The 19,002-nt window shown below is 31.2% G+C and overlaps 2 protein-coding genes and 2 pseudogenes across 2 annotated transcripts; 1 reads left to right on the top strand and 3 right to left on the bottom strand.

Annotated features, from left to right (window-relative positions):
* Positions 1–2,273: 2,273 nt before the first annotated feature.
* On the bottom strand, positions 2,274–3,182 carry LOC111622532 (annotated as a pseudogene).
* Positions 3,183–3,829: 647 nt separating this feature from the next.
* Positions 3,830–5,180, bottom strand: LOC111622531 (annotated as a pseudogene).
* A 695-nt stretch (positions 5,181–5,875) lies between these two features.
* On the top strand, positions 5,876–11,418 carry LOC111622498 (DNA-directed primase/polymerase protein-like). The gene is made up of 8 exons (XM_023364890.1): positions 5,876–5,891; positions 5,966–6,057; positions 8,048–8,121; positions 8,192–8,265; positions 9,992–10,138; positions 10,204–10,357; positions 11,044–11,153; positions 11,228–11,418. Exons 3-8 carry the CDS (start codon positions 8,093–8,095, stop codon positions 11,380–11,382), a joined length of 669 nt encoding a protein of 222 aa, XP_023220658.1. The 5' UTR covers positions 5,876–5,891; positions 5,966–6,057; positions 8,048–8,092; the 3' UTR covers positions 11,383–11,418.
* Positions 11,419–13,086: 1,668 nt separating this feature from the next.
* LOC111622497 (dimethylaniline monooxygenase [N-oxide-forming] 5-like) lies at positions 13,087–14,718 on the bottom strand (the record flags this gene model as incomplete). The annotated part of the gene is made up of 2 exons (XM_023364889.1): positions 14,068–14,718; positions 13,087–13,983 (listed from the first exon to the last, which is right to left on the bottom strand). Coding segments are annotated over exons 1-2 (1,518 nt in total), but the record flags the coding sequence as incomplete, so codon positions are not given.
* Positions 14,719–19,002: the final 4,284 nt, after the last annotated feature.

Below are 19,002 nucleotides of genomic sequence, written 5' to 3'. Positions count from 1 at the left end.
CTTTCCTATTTGTTTTTGGCTACATTAAAGCATTTTTTTGAAAATATACAGTAAGGTTCCATATTACCACCCGATTTTCTCTAAGCCTACTTTCGGACTTTTTGTACAAAAGCCTTCAAAAACCATACTTATAATTACACCAGCGAAAAATCCAATTAGGAACATTTAGATTATTAGTTACCAGTACTTTTCGCACAAAAAATGTGAATGTAGTTATGATACCTTGTTTACAATTCACTAAAATGTAATTGGGGTTCCATAATACCACCTTCTCCTCTATATTTATATATACAGTATAGGCCTATATATACACTAGCAGGTAAGCCCGGTGTTGCCCGGGCAAAAAATAAGTATAAACATTAAGATTATTATATTATTTCGTACTTCTAACCCTTCTATTATATTATAGTAATCGATTTATATAACTACAAAGGTTATCTTACGTAAGGGTTTATCACACCGCGAGTAACCAATCTAACACATTTTAAAAATTCTTTAAATTGTATACAATAGACGAAGAAAATTTTTAAAATGTGTTAGATTGGTAACTCGGTATGATAAACCCTTACGTAAAATAACCTTAAGGCTTGTTTAAATAAAAAATATCTTTAAAAATGCGAGAATAAATTGCTTTTATGTGATATCTCATAAAATGTGGTGAAACCTGGTTGAAAAAGTAAAGCTCAGCAAAAAACATCTTGCAAAGGAAGCTTTTGAAAGTTGTGGCATAGGCATACTGTAAGCAGATTTGACAGTAAGTGTCAACATGTAAATAAAGTGCACATTACACAAACCACAACTACAAGAAACGTTTAATGAAGCAATGTCGCCATGATAATAAATAAAAAAAATGAACATTGGCATAGAAAAGACTTCCAGCTCTTAAAATCGTTGCACGTACTGTACATTAATTTGGCATTCTAACGTTCAGTTAGAATATCTTAAGTAGTATCAGAGAAAGAAGTTTGGGGCAATGGGTTTATGAGTTAGTAACGGAAGATGAAATCAGGGGAGGGGCCGGATGTCCGGATTTTGCTGGTAGTTAAGCATGTCTTTCTAAACGTCGCATTTGTAGAAAAATGATTAGAATTGATTTAGTTTATTTAGTTACGGCACACGACACGTGAGCGATCAATTCAGAAAGACGTTTATGTAAAGCTGGCTCCAATTTAAGTGTTACTAACGACAGCCCAAAAAATTCCACGTGGCCAGTCCGCTAAGTCACGATCTACTAACGGTGTTCGGTGGTTTTATCCACTCGGTTACTGGAGTATACTTATTGGGCTGCAATTTCAAAAACCTGTAGAGCTATAAATTTCCAGTCTTCTGTCCGTCTCTGACCTTCCTTAATCTCGAGAACGGAGTTAGATAGATGAAAATCGAAACCAGACATAGAAATCGTAAGAGAAAAGGAACAGATTACCTATATATGAACTTTCGATTTGTACCGCAAGACACGTTATTTCAATACAAAAATTTTCCTCCGAACGCAGTTAGATACATAACCAGCATGATTGTACTGCTAACAGGAAAAGTATAATGTAAGGGGGCTAAACACTACTACACTCCACGCAGGGAAGTGCTATGTGCTACCTGTCGCAGTAATGGCGTAATGGCACATTTATTTCGCGCTATATCATTGTCGCAATAATTCTGTGAATACAATATATATTTTTAAAAATTATATCCTTTTTCGTAAGAATTATATTTAATTAATTATTTTGTTAACTTTTTTGCCAATAGATGACGCTACATCTAAATCAATAAACCTAATGTAAATAGAAATTAATTAACAGCCATAGGGACCTTTACTATTCGTGTCTTAATGTCTTCTCCGAACGCTGAACTCAAAACTATCGTTCCCCAGTCCCTGTCATTCGAATCGGCAATGTCCTCGAGACGCAAGACCGGAATTTGAGTGCCTGAATCTATAATAGCTTCGGTATCTCGCCCATTTATGCTTACTGTAACGTATTGTAAGGGTTGAATGCTAGGAGCTGACTTCGAATGTCTACTTGTTTTTCCTCCAGAGCGTTCTAATCTTATGCTCGCCACTATTGAGCCTTCGTTTCGTTTTCAATCTGTCGAGGGTCATTTGAGTGTGGCTATTGTTTATGGACTGGACAAATCCCTTATCCTCTGCGGGCAGAATTTAGCAATATGTTGGGGTGATCTACAAACGAAGCACTTCCTCCGTTTCATTTCCTGACGAGAGTTAGATCCGTTTCTCTTAGTATCTTGAAAATCTGAAAGGCGCTGACGCGCTGCACTCCTTACTGATCATTACACGTTTCGATTAGGGATTTTCCTTTGCTCTCGAAATATAGATCACACTCTCTCGCCATGTCGATACGGTTAAACCAGCTCTTGCCCTGGCGAACGCTTATATGAGCCGCCGTGTCCGCATCCAACGTCTGGAATAATCTATTCGACACGATTAGTTGTTTCAGAGTTTCGGGATCCTTAACATTCCTCAACTCACAATAATATTCCTAAGCTGACGCTATTCTCGACACAAATTGCGTGTGAGTCTCGTTGGGCCTAAGGATAGCTCGTCGAAAATTTTCCACGCAGTATTGAGCTGACGGTTCGTATTCGCGTAGTACTAATTTCTTAACGCTTATGTAATCCCTCAACTCATCTCCGATTATATAAATTAGAATGTTTATGGTCTTTTCCCCCAAAACATTAATCAGCATCTCCACTTTCATTTCCTCTGGAACATTTTTTAATTGGAATGCTAGCTCTAAAGATAAGAAAATTAGGTTCCAATTTTCGGACCTTGTTGAGACTGGCAGCATTAACGTTTTTACACTTTTGATTAATTTTTCAATACTCATATCCGGCCCATCACTAGAGTGGCTGTCCAAAGGGTTAAGATTACCATTACTCGTCCTGCTTTGATTATCAGCGTTAATCCATGCTAGCTCTAACTCATGCTGGCGTTCTCTTTCTCTCTCGGATTGTAGCCTTTCCTGTGCTTCCTTCTGTTTCCTTTCTAGCCTTTCAGCAACAGTTGAGAACAGAATTTTCAATACGAAATTCGGGTCATTAGTAAAATCGTTACTTTTTATAATAAGTTCTCTTAACTCCGATACTTTCAGACCATCGTCTACTGTGCCGCAAAGCTCTTCCGCCACAATCCGTAGATCTTTCTTTTTAACTCCCTTTACGCTTAGCATCCCGCCGTAAAATTTGTTTTCGACAAAGTAGAAAATTTTCCTACCTCTTCTCTAACGAATAATTAGAAACGTGCCTCAACTATCCACTCAGCCCAGTTATCGATCGATTCTTCTTGTCTTAGAACGTAATCACTTTTTTAAAATTCTATCCTGTTGGCTGCGCCAATGTAAGTGATCCTTTATCACCACAGGTTTTTTCTACACGAAAAACTTTCAAACCAGGAGGATTTGAAACATTCCTTTTATTCTCCAAGCCAATAACGAATCTTCCCTTAACTTTTCAACTATCCAAAATCGCCGTTCCATCCTCTGTGTTCCAAATCTTTTTAATAACATTTTTTTTTTAAATTTTAAACGCCGCAAGATAAGTGTTAGGGTGTTAACCCGAACACGGATCTGAAACAACCCAAAGAATAAGGATATAAGAGAACAGAGCTTCTACGAAATTACACAAAGTATACACAGACAATGCGCAACTCACAATTTTCATTTACACGGATTACGCCTGTAGTCCTTATCACTACGTGTCGAAGTAAAAGTCACTATTAATGTCACAAACATATAATTCATCTTCCCTCTTTCAAATAAGTCTCAAAAGAGCATTTGCGTCCGGGTCTCATTCCTAGTCCGGCACCACATTCTCTTCCTCATGATGATCCACATCTTCTCTTTCGATTAGAACCCGCATCAGAATTATAATTATGTTCTGAACCGCTTCGACGAGGGACAGAAAAGTTCTGAATAGATCCCATCTGGTTTCTTAATTTCTGATCAATTTCTAATTTCTCATGTCGTAACTTTTCTACTTCTTTTAAATGGACAAGATGATATTTCAGCAAAACTTTGCATTGATAATACTTTTCATAGTTCCCACAAAAACAAATGGCACCTGCCTCCCTTGAATATGAAATGGTGTTACTATTTCATCATATTGTTCTTCCTTTAATGTCTGATTCTCGTTCTCACCTAATTTTGACACGAACTACGCCAGGTTTATCTATTTCTGGGATTATGCGGCCATTTTTCCCACTCACTTTGCCTTCTAGGGCTCAAGGCACTTGAATTGATTCTTCCGCATATTCCAACATGCACCTGGCTTCCTTTACAATTTTTTCGGTCTCTCCATAAATTTTGAACGTACTGTACAAGTTGTTTCTTCTAAATCAATTCCAATAACACCTTCTAACTTCTGAGCATTTTGTATATTTGCTCCATGGGCACCTAAGGCTAATCCCATTAAATCTTCTCTAACACTGAACTCTTCCATAAATCCAGAATTAGAATGAAGCCTTGTACTCTCTAATTGGCGTGCTGCTTCTTCTGTTCTATTCATTAATAAAACCTTCTGTCTTAAGTTACGGAAATGCATTTCACTAAGCATTATAGCTCGTTTCTTTGAAGTTTCTGCCTTTGGAAGAATAGTTAAACAATTTTTCCCAGGGTTAAACGGGTATAACGCAGCATCAACAGCTTTCTTAAAATCTTCGTAGTCACTGTAATTTCGACTACTAGAATCATTTCGGCTTGGATAGTTTCTATTATAACTATCTTTTTCATTTTCACTATTCCTTTGTGAACTCCGAGCATTAGTGATTTGATCCTGCCAATTACGTGTGTACCCGGTAAGACCCCGTCCATATCTCCTATTCCTCCGGGCGCGCGGAGGATCATCTTCGTGATGCGTATCATGACCCCATCTACCTTCATCTAACCATAATTTTTTCTTCCTTTTATCTTTAGTATCTCTTTCTTCAGTATCAATTTCTGTATCTGACTTAATACGATCACCACGTTCATAAAATTTTCCTTCTATTTTGCGATTCTCTCCTCCTGATGCCTCTATCTCTTTCGAAGTCCGGGTTTTGTCTACATTTGCGTCTCCATGGCTGTAATTTCCGCTCCCGCGCGAACCAAGCTTTTATTTTCTTCTTCCAAGATTTTGTAAATACCCAGCGGTATGAGACGAGGACCCTTGAGTTTCTCAGTCAGTGCCACCATAACTTCTACGGGGGATAATAAATTTTGGTTGCAGTGGTCTTTAATTTATAGAAATTTATTAGATACTTTGGGATGGGATGTATGACATGATATAAGTTAGAAGTATTTGAACGTAACTGCCGAGTTTCGTAGCAATTGGTTGAAATGCCTAGGAGTGTATAGCGAACAAACAAGCATCCTCATCCTAACAAACAAACAAATAAACATCCTCAAATAGATATTTATGATTTACAAATTGTAACAGTTTGAAAATAATTTTTAAAAATATGATGTATTAAAAATTAATGTAAATTATAACTGTTCTTATTTTTATATTATATTTTTGGCAAGTTTTCAACCCTTGCCTTACGAGGTCGCTATTTCTCTTGCATTTAGAGTCGATACCGTTTATGAAATAAATATAATTTTTTATTTAATTAAAAAATATGATAAATATTTAATTTAATGAATGTAAGAATCAAATTTTTAATATTAAACGTTTTGTAGGCTTTTCTTGTATTCTCCAAAGAAGTTGCTAATGACGGAAGACGATTTTATATCGTAACTGATGCATTTACCATGTGGAATATACTTAAGTAATTATATTTACATGTTAAATTACGTTAATTGAATTTAATATAAGATATATATAATTTTATTTTCTTTAATTTTTATATTAATCAAGTTCATACCCTCCCAAAGAAAGGAATTTTCATGAAGTAATTCCTGAAGGTATAAAATATAATATCGACTATATATTATTAAACACCAAAATTATAATAAATTATCTCTTAAATATTGTCTAGGAGTTCCATGTAAACTATACTTTGATCTAGAGTTCAAATATGATGTTAATCCCTGTTGTAATGGAGATGAATTGGTCAAGATATTTGTTAAGGTTTGACAAAATTATGCATTTTTATACTTAAAATAAAGTATAAATATAACTATTCTAAATTTAATATTTATGAGTTTTAGAAAATATATACTTATTTTTGCTTTGTTTAAATACATTTATTTTGAATTTCAAATTATGAAAATTATTTTATTTTTAAGTTATAATATAGGCTTACTTTAAGGCACAAATTATGGTTAAAAATTAAAAAAATATATACTTATTTTTGCTTTGTTTAAATACATTTATTTTGAATTTCAAATTATGAAAATTATTTTATTTTTAAGTTATAATATAGGCTTACTTTAAGGCACAAATTATGGTTAAAAATTAAAAAGATAAATTATCATCGTAGTAGCATTTACAAACTTTCATTATCGAAAGATCAATTTTTTTACGTTTACCATTGAAATTTTCTATATAGGTTAATAAACTAATATGTACAGTTGAGTCTCGATAGTTCGAGCCACCCTTAAGCCAAAGTACACGTACTCAACCAGAACGCATAAAAATTACTTCTTTGAATAATTCAGATAAAGTGTACGATGAGACACTAAACACTGAAACTAAGCAAGCAAAGGTCTAAAATCGGCTTTCAATTTATTGCGTTGTGAAATGAGATGGTTTCCACTTACCCCGTATTGTACAGTACAAGACACCATGAATTTTAAGAGCAATGTATTATTATTGTTGTTGTGTTACTTAATTAATGTTGTGTTATTTTATAATAATAGAAGTGGATGTTTATATGGCCAGTTCATGGCAGTATGAACAATCATTATTATTATTATTTATTAATGGAACTATTTTATTATTATTACGAACACACTTCCGGCATTAAAAGCTGAAACATCAAGTTCTGCGGTAAACTTTAAGACCATTTCTTGAAGCATTGGTCCTAAGACAAAACAGACCTGTGGCCCGACTGCGATTGAATCACTCAAAAATTGTTCTATTGGCGTCTTCTTTTGGTCTTTTCATTTCTTTTTGCTTCTCGTTCAATGAAATAAAAGTTCCTTATTGGCAAAAATTGTTTGGATTTGGGTCTTCTCACAGTTAAATTTCTTTTCCAGTTGTTGCAATTTTCCAATTACACTTTTCTTATTACAAAAATATTTTTGTTTAAGGTAAAGAATGAAAACTTCCTTTTTCTTCGTACACCTGACATCTACCACAACTGACCTAGAATAAAGCTATGAGCTCTAAATTTTGTGGTAATTCTCAGAAAAACATGACTGTAAGGAGAATTTAGCCAAGAGACGGAAGAAGTGAAGAAAGACCAGGAGAAGCTGTTATTTGATACTTGATATGTGCTGCGTTGTATCCAAACACATAAATTTAGAAAGATATTGTAGTATAATTTACAGATTTAAAAATCACATTATTACAGTACTAAACATAAGAATAAAATTAAATACTGTAAGTATTGTAAAGAAATCACATCAGTTAAGAAAGTTTCTCAAATTCTTTTCATCCATTTACAAGACTTCATTGAAGTCAAGAAATGACTATGACCTAAATAAAGTGTTGAGTGAGATATACAAGCATGAAAAATACAAAACAACAAATATCCATTAACAGCAAACTTTGTCACTTGCTAATTAAATAGTTTTTTGTATTGATAATATAAATAGGAAGTTCTTTTAAGTTATGTATGCAGCGTCATCTGTTAAGAAACATAATAATTAAAGAAAAGAAAATATTCTTAAAATTTGTAATTCTAAATTTTCGAACTCATATTTCAACAATTTAATTACTTTTTTATTGTGAATTTCTATAAAATCGAATTTTACATAACTAAATAATAATACCCAAGTATGAGAAAATAATCTGAAGAGCTTACTCCTATGATATCTGTTTTAATGGGTATGATATATAAATGTTAATGCATTGTATCTAACTAAAATTTTATATTATAATATAATTTTCAAATTTTTTAGTAATTATATAATGTTTGTGATTGCTACATTAAATATTTTTCACTTGTTTGTAGCTTGTATGCTGGGGTTTAAGAAAAAAGTTTGATTTATGTTGTGATATGAACAATGTTTTATGGCTCACTGCCAGGTAATAAAATTATAAATTATTATTTTTTAAATTATTATTGCAGAATACATTATCATTTCATATTTTTCAGTTCAAAGGAAAAATACAGTAGCCATCTTATTTTTCAGATAGATAAGGTTGCCTTTGCCACCAATATTGATGCAGGTATTTATATTATACCTTAGAGTTGTTCAACAATTTCATTTTACTGAATTAGTTTATGTTATTTTCGTTTACTAGAGCATATGTAATTTCAATGGCGCGTTATAGCTTCATAGGATCCAGGTCAATTTGAATTACGGTGCTCCGTGTACAGTCTTAACTTCAGACCAGTGGTGCACCCAGAGGGGAGAGCCAAAGTAACCCTAGCATAACCCAGAGAGGAGAGCCAAAGTAACCCTAGCATACTCCGAAGTAAGGGGGTGTTTCTTTGGAGAATTTTCCAAAAGTCTTTTCTTAATTAAAATCATTCTTTTATTTATATTGTGTGGTGTCTTCTATTTCTATACTACATATGAATTAGCGTTCACACAAGGTGGGAATTTTATTGAATTCGCATTTAAAATGTTTTTATCCGTTTAAAACTCTGCTCCTGAGTCAGGAAAGGCTGTCAGTGACCCCAACATTGCGATACTCCTTCGGATATTTTTCTTCGGAGGGAAGTATTTGGGGGAAATATTTTCTTATAAAAGATCGGTGTAGGGTCCTCTGTTGGTGGAGCCCCAGACAATTGCCCTTTTGCCCATAGGATAAGGCGCCACTGTGTAATTTTATAAAGCAAAAGTGTTTTCGTAAGAATAAACTTTTTTATAGCAGTGATTCCCAAACTTTTTCAACCCTCCGCCCCCTTTGTTCAATAGAGTTAAACCAAACTCTCCCCAACCGCCCCAACGATCCCTAACTCATTTTCTTTTGTGTGAGTAAGGCTTAGAAATATTCTTAGGAAAACTTTTCTATGAACACTGTGTCTATACCGTACATTGTTCTCAACATCTGGAAACCATTAAACTCAATGTTTCTTCTCACCCGTTTAACAGAAGAAAAGGAAAGGCTCTCAGTGACCCCAACATTTGCTTATGGTCACCGTTTAGTACCCTGCCTCCAGCGCCCATTGTCGCCTACTTGCTTTTTTTGCCTCCCCTAGATTTGATCACCGCCAAAAGGGGGCGGTAGCGCCCACTTTGGGAACCACTGGTTTACAGGTATACAGTATTGGGTATACAGGGTTAGTCAAAAGTCCTTTTCATTCCAAAAATACTGATAATATATTAATTTTGTTAATGTGGTTGTATAGGATAGGAAGTCATGCGTGGAGAATCGGATGGGACATTTTTCGTTGACCTTGAAGATAATTTTCAAGGTACTGGTGTGAAAATTTTTAACGAGAAGGGGTAACGCGAGACTAACAAGGTTAAAAAGCACCGTTTAATTAATCATTTTCTGGATCCTTAATCGTTGTGTAAACAGATATTGAAGATAATAATCCAATTTCAAAAATGAACTTTAAATTCGCGAGGAGTAAAAAATAATTTTGTTTCAAGTGACTTAAAAATGATTTTCAATGTTAACAAAAAGGTTCTATTCTATTCTCCATACATCACTTCTGTTGCAAGTGTTGCATGTCCTGTTTCGCATTAAACAAAATTAATGCATCTATAGTATTTTTCAGCAAATAGAAAGGGCGCAAGTGATTTTTGACTCACCCTGTAAAATATTAATATTTAACAAATTACAGAAAAAATGTATTAATTTTTTTTCTATTTCAAATCATAATCTGTTAATTAAGGTTTGTTAGAATGATTCTGAACTTTTTTTTAAGTTGCTATTCAAATTACCCGTTGAAAATAGGCCTATATTAAAAATGTTTAATTTAAACTTTATTTTTAAATAGGAAATTTTGTACATTATCTTTGCTACGAAATTAATAATCCTTCAGAAGAAGAAGAAATAATTGATAACTTCGAGAAACCATCGAAAGAAGAATTAAAAAAACTTATAATTAAAAATAGAGATAAAGAAGATATATTCTGTGATTTAGGTGAGAAATTATAATTATATTAAACTATTTTTTTAAATTATAATATTAATATTTTTAATTTGTAGCTGTTTACAGGAAGAATAACAACTTCAGACTTTATTCATCAAGTAAATTTGATACAATTAGACCTATGCAATTGTCCACAGAAAATGAATATTATTTCTTCCCATCTGTTGATGATAAAGAAATTTTTTTAACATCTTTAGTGACACTTCTCGAGTAAATTTATTTTATATAATTAATATCATTCTTAGTTTATAATTAATTAAAATATTAATGTATTAATATTTCTGTTTTAATAATATTTATTTACGAGTATATACACAGTTATTCAAAGAGATCTCATACAAAATCTTGAAGAGTTTTGATAATATGATTCAAATGAGTTTTACATGGAATAAATTGTTCAGAAACGAAAAGTTGAACATTTATTATACTGTATTGTAAATGTTTATTTTGATGGTTAAAATTATGAGGTCCAAGATGAATGGCTTATCCCTCACCATCCAATTGTCTTCATTGTGGACCTGTTGTACCCACCTTAGGGTTTTAATCATACTCACGTTATGGTCAATCATACCTTGTTAATCATACCTTCACTTAGGATTGTAAAAGAACCTACAAAAAATCTAACATACTGTGTGTTGACTGTTAACTTTACACAAATCGAAATAGAAGGGCGATCAGCAAGACCACATGGTTTTTAGTGACTCTCTTCTACATGCCGTTTTAAACGTATTAAGTATTTAAATTGAAATTCAAAATTTATAAAAAATAGTTACGATACAAATTTATATTTATTAAAAAAACAGTAAATAAATAATATTATTACATGTTTGCTTCCTTCAGCTGACAGAAAACATATTTTTTAGATAAAGATTATAAAACGTTTTAATTAATTACAGGAAGACCACTATAAGGAACTTTTTAAGATTCGAAGATACTTATAAACCTAAGCCTAAAAAGAAAACTAAGAAATCTAAAAAGAAAACAATTGTAGAAGGAAATAGTAAACGTATTTACATTTTTATTGATAAAATTTATATAAATTATTCGATAAAAATTGATATAAATATTATCCTGTTTTAGCAGGTGCAGAAGAAATCATTGTTGATGAATATCAAAAAATATTAAATGACAGTTTGACGGAAGAAGAAGAAAAATATATTTTGGAAATGTGTTTACAGATGGAAATACAATTTCATTGGGAATCAATTTACAATAAAAAGAAATTAAAACAATAAATAAGATTAAATATATATAAACTATTATTAGAGCCTACTCAGTTGAAGAAAGGAGGAGAGTAAGGTGATGAGAAAGAGGAAAAATGATTCCAGTAGGATGAGGTGAATCAGAAAGAATGAAAAATGTATACGATATTTGTTGAGAAATGTTAACCATAGAATATATATGTTTATACACATTATATTAAACATAGAATTAGTTAAATATGAGTAATTCTTATTGAAATTATTTCTCAGTACGTTCTGGAGTTTAAAAGTTTACATTAAATTTTTTAAACATTATTACTAATATTAAAGTGTGAAGCTTTGGAAGTGGAAGTGCAAAAAAAGAAAATTTTTCTAATTTTTGTATAGAAGGAAATTATTATAATAATTCTTATAATATTGTAAAAAGAAACCATCAAACGCAAAACGAATATTTTATGTCCGTATAAAGACATATCTGTAGAAATTTCTAAGAAAAAACGAATTTTTCAGAATGAAACAATAGATGAATTTGAGTGCTTAGATCGAACATCTTCGATAGGAAAAAAATTGTCAGTCGAAGTTGACTCACCCCGCGATCTGGGCTCCGATATCGTTACAATTCGTAACGAGGAGGGGGACCAATTAGAGAGCGGGGGCAGATCGGCATCGACCTATCGGATGTTCGATCTGGGACCCAGAAAAAACATAAAAACCGCGCAAAAAAAGGATGTGACGTTCTTGGTTCGGCTCCTGGATTTTTCCTGCGGTTCAACAACGGAAACTTGGTCGACGTTCCGGAAGAAGTTTTCGCCATCCCGCCCCGGCAAGTTTCGCCAAGTGTAACCTGCCAGAATCACCCCTACAAGTTGTGCTGTGCGCCACGTAGCCTACGTTTTCCTCATCATCTTCACCAGAAGAAGAGAAGATAGTCGGAACGATTGAACTTTATTTGCGAACTGAATCACTCTTCGGATAGGCCTTACGCCGAAGTAAAACAGCAGTTGTAAGCATAATTTTTATATTTAATAAACTGTTTGCGATGGAGGACCTGTCTCAATAAGTTTTTCCACTCCCACGCGACAGTGCTGACCGCCCGATTGACACTTTCTCCCCATCGGTAAACCTCACAAAAGAAGTAAAATATAATTAAATAATAAAATGTTTCAGACATAGAGATTTTCCTCATTTCGAAATTATGACCTTCTATGATTTTTCTCTTTTGTTCTTTTTGTTTCTCATGATCTAAGATAATTTGCATGGGAAATTATAAAATTATAAAGAACTTCCATTACGAGTAGTGATGCAAGTGGCCTATGATAGAGTACGACGGGGATAAAGTTGTATTTCATTTTTCACCCTCAGGAGTTCTCTTATTCTCTGTTTGCATTCTGCATATTTAATCATTTTACACAGATTAGTACCTTCATATTTCTTATTTAACTATGGATAAAATATTAAACATATTTAATTGCCTTAACCAAGTACTTATTGATTATTAACCTTACAAAATTATATATATATAGGCTATATAAATTTTAATGACAAAATTTTAATTAAAATTTTCAAATTTGTTGATTTTCTGCTGAATCATTTTATTCATTTAGTTGCCAAGCTGATTTTATTGAAATTCTATGAAAAAATTCTCATTAATTTCAACTTAAAAATTACAAATATGGACAAAGTCATAAGAATGTAAGCAAAAAGTTTCCAATTAAATTTATATAAAACTACATGTTGTATTTTTTTATTTTTAAAACGGGACTGTAAAGGTGCATTAAATCTTTCTTCGTAACTCAGAATTGTTTCTCTAGCTTTATGCCACGAATTTGGTCCTTGTAATCTATACTGATAAGGAAGACTAGGACCCATCATTAATGCTCGAAACAAATCGAAATCAGTGAAAAGCATCCTAAGAAAATTTGGCTTAGCATTAATATATGAAGCGATCTCGTCTAGATAATCGATATAATCCACCTGAATTGTATGTCTCTTGGAACTATAATAACGTTGTTTTAACTGATCTAATGTTAATTTAACATCCTCTTTCATATCTTTCTCGCTTGGTAAAGTAACATTCTTCTTTAGAACTCTCACAAACCATCTGCTTTGCATTTCAGAAATAGGAAACAATCCTCCAACAATTTGAATCAATCCAATTACAGCAAGTGTGGGATGCTGTAAATGAGGAGGATATACAAATTTGTACAACTCTATTTGATTTTCGACTGTTTTTATGATATCCTTGCTTACGAAAGGGAATTTTATCTCATATCCTGTAGCAAAGATAACTTTGTCAACTTCAGTTACTTTATCTTCTCCTTCAAAAATCACCCCTCTCTCTACAAAACATTGGATATTTCCTTTTACTATAACTCTTCCACTTAGAATTCTATTCGGAAGTGAATCGTTAATCATAGGATGCTGCTGAAGTATACGATGCTTCGGTTGTAGCTGATACTTTTTATGATCGAATCTCGAATTAAGTCCATTTTCAATAGTCGTACACGTGTAATCAAAGGGTAGAATGTGAAATAAAATATTTCTAAAACGTCTAAGCAATTTATCATCGTAGGGACGTCCATTTCTTCCAACTCTGTGAAACACCCAGCTTCCTCTTCTTGTGCTTAAATAAACCTACAGAATTTAAGTTAAATCTTTCGTATAAGTAAACTATAGCCTATATTTTACAACAAGTTATAACCAACTAAAGAAACTAACCTGTGAAGCAACATGGCTAACTTCTACTGCTGCATCACCTCCAGAATTTCCGACACCCACTACTACCACCTTTTTATCTTCGAACATATCAGGCTTTTTGTATGTGTGAGTGTGTATAATGTCACCCCGGAAATTCTTCTGACCAGGAAAAGAAGGCATATAAGGAAATACATGATGTCCCGTGCATATCATAACTGCTCCAACGACTTCAACATGTTCTAATCCACTTTTCAGATTTAAAACGTGAATTTCCCATTTTCCTGTAGTACCATAATCATCGGCTTGAGTAATATCTTTGACACGATGCTGGAATTTGATATGAGGGATTAATTCGAATTCTTTGGCGTAAAGTTGTAAATATTTGAACATCAAAGTATTATGCATATAATTAGGAAATTCTTTAGGAGGTGGGAAATCGCTGAAAGCTGTTATCTCTTTACTAGTGTTGATTATTGTAGATTTGGCAACAGAAGCTAGTCCTTCTTCGTCGTTGTCTCTGTATCTCCATAAACCTCCAATGTTATCACTTCTCTCGTAACAAATTACATCTATTCCTTCCTCTTTACACGCTTTTATGGCTGTCAACCCACTCGCACCAGCACCTATAACTGCAACTCTCATGTTTGTGCAACGGAGTGGTAAATTTTGTCCTTGCAGATCCTTTATATTACAAGCAGTCACTGCCCCTAAACGTTTTTTTTAAATTGAGAATTTATTTCTTAATTTTATTTTCAGATATTTTAAGTGTTATTTTTATAAGTTTAATTTGAATAAGTGACCTATTTAATTTGACAAAAGCTATTCATTTCAATGGAGAAAGTAAGGATCTAAAAAACAAGAATCTCACGAAATATTTTTCTTAAATTTCTGGAATTATAAATTATAAAAAAAAAAATTAAAATGTTTTAACAAAATATAAATACTATATGATGTATAATTATGTTAATATTTAAGTTAATACAATCAAACCTCTGAACAACGGCTACTGACGGAACATAAAAACAGTCGTTATTTGGAGGTTTCCGTTGTTCAGAGGTTATTTTGTATACATTTTTGTATAAACCACAAGTTTCTGAAAAAAGTGGCCGCTGTATAGCGGTGGCCGTTGTTAGGAAGAGGAAGTTCGAGTGTACTTTCGTTGTTTGTACGCGTATATTTTCAAATTATGCAATGCTAATATCTAAAGAACTAATATTTTAATAATTTATTTTCTATTAATTTTTAAAATATACGCATTAAAATGTTATTTTATTATAGGCACAAAAGTATCAATAATAATACTTTAGTACTTTGATTTTGATGTTAAAAATATCTTTAAATATACAAAAAATCGTTTAATTTAAATTATAATTTAAATTCCGAATTTTTGTTTATAAGTAATAATTTAAACCGCCATCGTAGAGTCTGTTCTTTTCCTGTATAGTTTATACATGAATATAGATGTATTCCTTCAGATGCATGACAGCTGACTGATACGTAATAATTACACAGAGTTTTCCTAGAATTGTCAAGAATTTTTAGTTCAGGGAAGATTATAGTCGAATAAAAATATTCAATTTTTTGTTCTCAGAATTAAATACATTTTAAAAAAATACAAAATGTAGCATAACAATGAAGAGTTTATAGCACCTTCAGTGACAGATTGTGAGTTAAAAATTGCTTCAAAATGTCAATAACCATTCATTTTTATTTATAAAAATGAATAAATTATTAAATCAATATATTTTCTTTAATATTTTTTTTAATATTAAAATATTAGTTATATAAAAAGTTTACGAATTCATGTTGAAAATGTATTAATAAATCATTAAATTAAAGTGCATGTATGCAATTTAAGGGGAATCGCAAAAATATACAGTTTTACACGATGGGGGAGGAAGGAGTCTATGAATTATCTACGTGGAATTTTTTTAGTTGTATCAGTGGCATATGAATTTATTTTATAAGCTTATTACTAGGCATGTCAATGAGTTATCAGGTTAAAAAATATTTCCAGAACTTTTTAAAGTGATTTATTCAATGTCAGGGGGTTTGTGAACTATTGTACACGTAATTAAGGGGATAAACGATTTGTCAAAAGTACTTTTGACAAATCGTTTATCCCCTTAATTACATCATTACGAAAATTGAGAATGGGTTAAAAGTGGTTCAAAAACTGTACACGTAATTAATAGACTGCCTTAAATTTGAGTAATAACATGTATTCATACTTTAATATTCAAGACTTTAATATAATTTGGTTAATTTAATTTTTGGAATTAAATATATTTTATTTCATAAATAATAATCAGATGAATCTTATAGTTTATCATTAATTAGAGCTATGTAATAATATAATAATTCAGTTATATAATAAAAGGGATAATAAATAATAATTATTATCTTTATTTATGTAACTCTATACCGGCTGGAAGAACCACATACTGTATGCATCATCGGCAAAGATTTTTTTTTTAATGGGAAGGTCACATATTTTAGATGTAACTCGTAAGATTTCATGATATATTGCAAATTGCGCAAGTGTGCAAATTTATTATACAATATGAAAATCGTCATAGATAGATTGATGTCTTTATTGAGAAAGAGAACAGAAAACAAGTTTAATTTTCTTGTCATAATTTTATCATTTTATATTTTATCAGGCCTCAAACTTCTGTTTTGTCATTCAACTTATTAAGATATGAACGAAAATTTGATACGTCGTCTACTCTTTCTTATTTGCGAACCATAAAACACCTAGTTGTATAATACAGTATTAACATTTTTGAAACACATTGGTTGAAGAACTGTGTGGGTTATCAACGATGATTACTTTTTCTATACACTTTAGTACAGAAGGCAACAGTTAGTCTTTGCTTTCCAAGCTCTGTCTGCAATTGTTTACAAAACAATTACAGACAGAACTTTAACAACGAAAGGTTTAGTCCGTATTTCTGTATCGTGTTCAGCATTTTCATCAATAATAATCGAAACTCTTGATTTTTACTCATCAATAACATCATCGTTTACTTTTGATTTTCGTCATAAACTGCTCAAAACATAATATTGTGACGCAAATGAAACTTGTCAAGTCATCCACTTCTTGCATGAAAATTCGAAACATCAAGTTCTTTGGCAAACTATGAAACTATTTTCTTGCGGGCCATTCGCCCTACTGCGATTGAATTATTCCAGAATTGCTCTGTGAATCTATTCCTTCTTATGGATTCCCCTAAGATACGGTGACAAGATTTGCATTGGAAAAATCGACTTAAGAATATACTGTAAGAAAGGAAGCATTTTGTATAATGAATGCTTGTGTTATAGTTATACTTTTTAAATTATAGAAAAAAGTATGCATGAAGAAGATTTTTACAGTAATTATAAAGTAGACTTTTTAGCTGAAAAGAAGTTTTTGAAAGGTTTTTTTTTTTTATCTGAGGAGACGGTAAAAAATTAAAAATGAAATTTCCAACTTTTCAGTGTTGTTTATATATTAGATAGTTTATCAAACACTGTTGTTATTTATTCCTTTATCTAAATAAAACTAAGTATTAGAAATAAATATCTATAAGCCATCTTTATATTTATTCCTAAAGAAGTAAGAATAAAAATATGATAATCTTAGAAAAAATTATCATTTATTGAAAGAAAAAACATTTAATGTTACTAAAATATCAGGGAAAATAGCAGTAATCGGGTCAGTGTACTATTTTCCACTTTGTCATTCTGCTATCGAACGAGAACAAATTTTTTTTAATCATAAAATTATATGAGGTCATCATTTTTACAGTAGAGAAATCATTACTAAGATCATTTAATGTTATACACAATCATAAATATTTTATTTAAAAAACTGAACGAAAGTTTTCATATTATATATGAATGCTTTTATTTACAACTTTTCTTTGAATTTTTTACAATATAAGATAATATAATTTACAATATTCATAAATTTAGCTAGATTTAATATAAAACAATTTTCTGTGATGATAATATTAATTATATAACAGCAATTACTATAAAATTAGGACGATTAAACTGATTATTCCGTTGAATAATTCAATAAAATCTAGTTAATAATTATAATGTTTATATTAAAAATTAAATTAATCAACATTAATTTAGCTGAATTTATTCCAAAAAACCAAGCACCTGTGATTTTCTTACTCCGTATTTTAATAGGAATATGCTATATATGAACTATTACTACTACTACTATTATTATTTAATATTAAAATCATAAATAATTAAGATATTTATCATTAGGCATAGAATATGGGTCAGCAGTGGACTAGGGCTAAGAATCTCTCAAAATTTAGCAAAAGTGGAAAATGTATTAACAATTACATGATACTGATATAAATTAAAGTTTATTTTCACAAATAACGAAATTTTATTTTAATTTATTTTAAAATTAATTATAACTTTCTCATGAGATGGGATGAGACTTTGACTAAGCTAGCAGTGTAATCAGATCAGGGAGAGGCTCATTAAGTCCAGTCTCTTTACTTTTAAGTATAAGAAAAGTACTCTAGAATATGTTTAATATGTCAAACACACCTATACAAATATTCCTATATGTGTATATACATTGCAAGGTCCATATAAAAGTTAGTCTATAAGTCTGTATACAATATTTAAAAACTTACTTTTCATTCACAGGGATAAATGTGAGTTTGCACGTTCTGATTCGAATCCCCTTAAAATCAGTTTCAGTTGTTCTTTAAAAATTAGTATTTTCTACTGTATATTAATATATTAATTTTAAGAATTTATGAATTATTACTTTTATTTTTATCTTAAAAAATTTACCGAATCGACAAATTTATTAAAATAAATTTTTGAATTTTATTTAAAATACCTCAAATTTATATTTTTATTTTAAATATATCATATAATAAATTTCATGTAACTTATAATACAAAATAATAAAATAGAATAATAAATTAAAAT

Source organism: Centruroides sculpturatus, unplaced genomic scaffold (assembly GCF_000671375.1).
Source record: "Centruroides sculpturatus isolate CEXI.00-Female unplaced genomic scaffold, Cexi_2.0 scaffold291, whole genome shotgun sequence".
Classification (NCBI taxonomy): domain Eukaryota; kingdom Metazoa; phylum Arthropoda; class Arachnida; order Scorpiones; family Buthidae; genus Centruroides; species Centruroides sculpturatus.
This window is presented reverse-complemented; position numbering and strand designations above follow the sequence as displayed.